We start from the raw sequence: 5,194 nt of genomic DNA on the forward strand, positions 1-5,194 counted from the left end.
CTTCTGCAGGTTTTGTTCTTTGATTTCAAAGGATCTTTTTACAGAATTAAAAAAAGAAAATGTCTTTTCCGTCAGTACAATTATTGCAAAGTAGACTCAGTTTGACTGGGACACTTTATTCTAACACGACTAGCAAATATCCTACATACATATAGAGCAAAATCTATCTCGGGTTATTCTGCAATAAACAACTCGCGTGCGATGACGTCATCCGATCAAGGTGCGTAGTTACCTTTTTTTCTAACACTGTTGATACTAGTATCACTGGTGGCTGACGATGTCAAACCGCGAGCCGTTTCGTTACGAAGACAGGTAATGGTTTCGTTGTGAGTATTTGTTTACATCTAGCGTGGCATGCATATGCGGTTTACAAATTTTAATATATTTGGGTTTTTTTCGGTGTGGATCTTTGGATAGTTACAGAGAAATGGTGAGTTAATGTGAAAGTTATGTTTTTGTATGGTATATGCGACATTTGATTTCTTAAATATTTTTGTGTTTTTTAGATAAGTGTTCAATTACTATGGTTAAAATAAAATCCTTGTTACTTGCAAAACGGTTTAAAGTAAGATAAAATAAACAAAGAAAGAGTCACTTGTCGAGATACAGTGATATTTGTTCTGCTACATAAGATGTCTCTGTTATTACGAAAACATATTAAAATCGGCAAAAATACATCATTTTTTGTGTCTGTGTTTCGCACAGAGTGTGTCTAGGTTTTCATACGAAGTACAACAAAAAGTATGTAAATTTTGTTACAAAGTCGATTTTCTTTTTTTTCAGAATCTTATGTGCAGCAAAATTGGACTTCTACATTTGAGAACATAAAAGACACAGTGTGTCATTGTGTTGAGGATCACCCTCAGAAAAGGTGTCTACAGTGGGAAATCGATTGACGGAGGAGTAATCGCCCAAAAGGGCATACAATGTAAATTTGGGGGCTAATGTTACCGGCAAAGAAATCAGTTTTTATCCCCCAAATTGGGAAATGATAGTACCTACCAAATCTCAGCCAGCGACAGCCCATTCGAAAACTACACAAAATCAACACACATCAAAATCAGTTCATCGTCATTAATTCACAATTAGAAGTCGACCAAGAACATTCGAAAAATATCTTCAATGAGGCAACCCATTCAGTGCTGATTTATCGGAACTGTTTGGGCACCACAGTTTTTATATATTGATTCAGGCCGACATTGAGAGTTGCCCCCTGAAAAGCAAAGACATCCCTGTGAGTAAAGCGGACACACAACTGTACAAATGGTAGTTCAGCAATTTAAACGTTTTGCCGCTGTTACGCTCCCTTTAGCTGATTGTGGTCGTTTACATGAATGGATGAATTTCTTTCATTGATTGACTCTGGAGATTTTAGTGTAAGCACATTGCGGCCAGTTGTTTTAGATGTCATAAATTTTCAAGCTAGAAGATGTGCGGCTTTAAAGAGATACACTCCTGAAGTGAGACAGTTTTGGACAGTCGGACGGCGCTGTTTAAATCTAAGTTTCTGCGATTCATGGGGGGATACAAGGTGTTTTCAGGAGCAATTGAGCATGGAGACAGTGACAATAATCAATGACAAAGTTGATATTACATGAAATTTTGTTTGTCCAAAAAAGGATGTATTAAAGGAAGAGAGAAAGAATTACGCGCTGGACTGCAGCACCCCAGGAATTATACATTCAAATATACAGGCTGTCACGTCCAGTTTGAAGGTGGAAGAAAAGTCGTTTAATTTATGCATTGATGGGAAAAAGATAGCCCCGGGTTTCGGGAAAAAATTAGGGGACGTTGACTTGTTCGGTCACGAGTCAGAACTAAGTATCGCTTAATACACACAAAGACCTGTATAAGATCATGATTAGCAAAAAGAACGATTTGGACAAACATGATTTCGGGTAAAAATGAGTGGCATATCAAACAGATTTAAATACATGAAATGGATGAAGTAACTACATATTTGTATTTAAATCAATGCAAAAAGTTACCAAGACGAATGCTTTTAAGTGAAAATTAAACAGAGAGAATGAATCATCTTTCCTAATGTTATAAAAACACAAATAAACAAATTATATTAAAGGTCAGCACACATGTTTAATTACTAATGGCTTCAGAAGAAAACCTAGACATATTTGTTTATGTCTTCAATAGAAACACATACACTTCAGTTGAAAACCCCTACCTAATGCAGTGACTTCGAGAGAAAACCATACTCATTTCTTATAAACACGACCCAGTATTTAAAAGGGAATTTTTGAGGAATAGAGGCATAAAATCAAATGAAAAACATGTACAGTCGAAAAATATGTTGAATCGTTTTCAAAAGCTGAAAGTTTAAGACAGTAATTAATTTAAAAACGGATGCTTGTGTTTTATCATGAATTTGCTGTATAAAACCCCAAAATTTAAAAGAAACTGTCTGATTTTTTTTCAACACACGATCAAACAACTGCAAATTAGTCATATGTTTGCTTTGCTAACAAATGGTAAAGATTTACAGCTTACGTTTCACACAAATACTCTTACCTTTATATGCACAGGAAAGAATTCCAGTAACACGGGGGGGTGTGAAGCGTGTATGTAACAAAAATCCACAACGAAACCATTACTGTCTTGTAACGAAACGGCTCGCGGTTGACAACGTCAGCCACAGTGAGTAATGTGTGTTAGAATCGAAATAATAAGTTCCCCAAGTGTGATTAAACGTAGAGATAAGTGGTGTCAATGTATTCAGTTTCAAGACAGGGGAAAAAAATGTAACGTGTTTTTTTTGAACCAACGCAAGAAATTATATGCAATAACTTTTTATTGTTTAGAAAATTACTATTTTTATAGATGTTTGGAGTTATTTAAAAACGGTACAAGAACAGACGGAGTTTATTCTATTCACCAGATGGAAGATGTCCTTTCTTTGTGTATTGCGATATGACGAACGGGGGTTGGACTTTGATCCAGGTAATATTTTTCACGTACTAGACAATTTACAAAACCGTTTCTCGCCACTAAAATAAAAAATTAAAGACAAGCACTTTCTACATTGTTACAATAACGCAATCCTGGTAATATTGTAATTAAATGGATTTAAATGTTATGTTCAGCAATAGCGGGATGGACCAAAGATGCCGTTAATAGTTGACATTTATCTCCTTAAGTGTTGCTACGTTAAGAATACTTAGATATGTAAATATGTAATGTGACATTGCTTGTTTCAATTGCAGAATCGGATTGACGGTAAAGTAAACTTTTATCGGCCATGGAATGATTACGTTAGTGGGTTTGGTGATATCGATGGCTCTCACTGGTTAGGTTTGGAGAAAATTCACCGTCTAACTCGAGAAGGCAGTCAGATACATTTTGATATAGAAAATTATGATGGGACAAAAGATTATGCACATTACCAAGTGTTTACAGTTCAAGGAGCGGCAACTGCATACACTATGAACGTAGATGCCTTTAATTATGAGGGCAGCATTGACGAACTACTAACTTACCATAACAATATGAAATTCTCAACGTATGACAGGGACAACGATATTCATTCAAGTAATTGCTGTGTTAAGTACGACGGGGGAGGATGGTGGTATAGAGATTGCTACATGTTGGGAAACCTGAATGGTGTATATGGTAAAACTCAGGAAGGTGGCATCAGCTACTGGGGATCAGTAGGGAATATTCCGATTCAAAAGGTTACTATTAAGGTGAAAGACATACATGGTCAATGTTTTAAATAAAACTCAGAAGTGAAAATGCCATTTTCTCGTTTTCTTTAACAATTAGACAGCTTTTAACGAAGGAATGCTGTTGCTAGACTTTACATTTTTATGTGATTTCATGTGCCTGTTTACTGAATTACGAAATTTTATATGCTAACATTTTCAAATGTGTTATATTTATTTTTATTAAGAAAGTATATACAGTCAATCGTGTCTGTAAAGACCACCAATTGGAAATGAAATAAGTGGCTTTTGTTGACAGGTGGCCCTGAAAGGACGTAACTTTACACATTTTATGGAATAACGGGAAGAGAAAACAGTGGCCCTTACAATACGGTTTTATAGTAGTGGCCTTTATTTAGATGTTCTTTGCAACAGTTTTTTTTTCCAGGATTTTTATGTCGAAAATTAATAGCAAATCAACAAAATATGGCTAACAATGTACCATTTAACCAAAAAGTTTCACTTGCTGCGAAAATATTTTTAACCCTTATGTATGGCGGAAATTTGCCTTAATCTGATATCCTTTCGACTACCGCTATCGTACACCGACGCACTACCTGAGACGCCAAATGCAGACTATAATTTTGGGGTTCTCCATTACCGCTACTGTTTTGCAGGCGGGCTACCGCAGACGACTAATACGTACCAGAAAAATGGGGGTGCTCATTTCCGTAGCGCATAATGCAGTATTTGGGTAAAAATTGTATTTTTTCGCAATTGAAAATAGAAGGAATTACCAAAAATATACTACATTTTTATGCTGTGGTAATTTTTATGTAAAACGGTTGCTACACTATGGTAGTTATGTCCATTGTGAGGTTATTGGTGTAACTACACTGTGGCACAACTTATAGTTTCTTGTTTCCTGCAATAGTCTACTATGGTATTTATATGCAGATAAAATATACAGTTAATGTTATTTATTAAAAGTCACATATTTAAACGGCCACTGCATCACTGTGGCAGTACATGCTATTTTGTGTGAATATGTATTAATACGCTACGGCACTCTCTTTGGTTTCGCATGCCCTGCATTACACTACTGTGGTAATCGGGGGAATAAATAATGCCTACAGGATAAGTTTTGATTACTAGTATAATCCTTTCGCAGGGTAACTTTCTCAGCACTGTGGAAGTGCACTTAATTTCATTTAATATGTATAACTACACTATGGCACTGCCTTAAAATTCAAGTTTCTCACAAAAGTCTAGTATAGTTCTTAGTAACAGGACGAGTAAAACTACACTGCGGTACTACATTCAAATTCGTTCTTCCTGCAAACGTCTACTGTGGCAATTATTTGCAGAGTGGTTTGGTTGCTGTACCACTTCCTCCCTATGTCAGCCCCTCCCCATCCCCGTCTAACAAGACATATGCATCCCCACTCCTATACCTAGATCCTCACTCCCAGTAATTACTATAAGTACTCTTTTTTTCCAGGCACCATAGTGCTTTGGAATTCCCTTCCAGTACAACT

General features: G+C 36.1%; 1 protein-coding gene across 1 annotated transcript; it reads left to right on the plus strand.

Annotated features, from left to right (window-relative positions):
• Positions 1–2,856: 2,856 nt before the first annotated feature.
• LOC128546132 (fibrinogen-like protein A) lies at positions 2,857–4,209 on the plus strand. Its single transcript, XM_053526794.1, has 2 exons — positions 2,857–2,955; positions 3,219–4,209. Exons 1-2 carry the CDS (start codon positions 2,926–2,928, stop codon positions 3,729–3,731), a joined length of 543 nt encoding a protein of 180 aa, XP_053382769.1. The 5' UTR covers positions 2,857–2,925; the 3' UTR covers positions 3,732–4,209.
• Positions 4,210–5,194: the final 985 nt, after the last annotated feature.

This window comes from Mercenaria mercenaria, chromosome 16 (assembly GCF_021730395.1).
Source record: "Mercenaria mercenaria strain notata chromosome 16, MADL_Memer_1, whole genome shotgun sequence".
In the NCBI taxonomy this organism is placed as follows: domain Eukaryota; kingdom Metazoa; phylum Mollusca; class Bivalvia; order Venerida; family Veneridae; genus Mercenaria; species Mercenaria mercenaria.

Excerpts from the sequence above, each read along its gene's own strand:
- LOC128546132 (XM_053526794.1), top strand. The coding sequence starts at position 2,926 with ATGACGAACGGGGGTTGGACTTTGATCCAG. Across the intron at positions 2,956-3,218 it reads GGGGTTGGACTTTGATCCAG|AATCGGATTGACGGTAAAGT; the intron begins GTAATATTTTTC and ends TTTCAATTGCAG.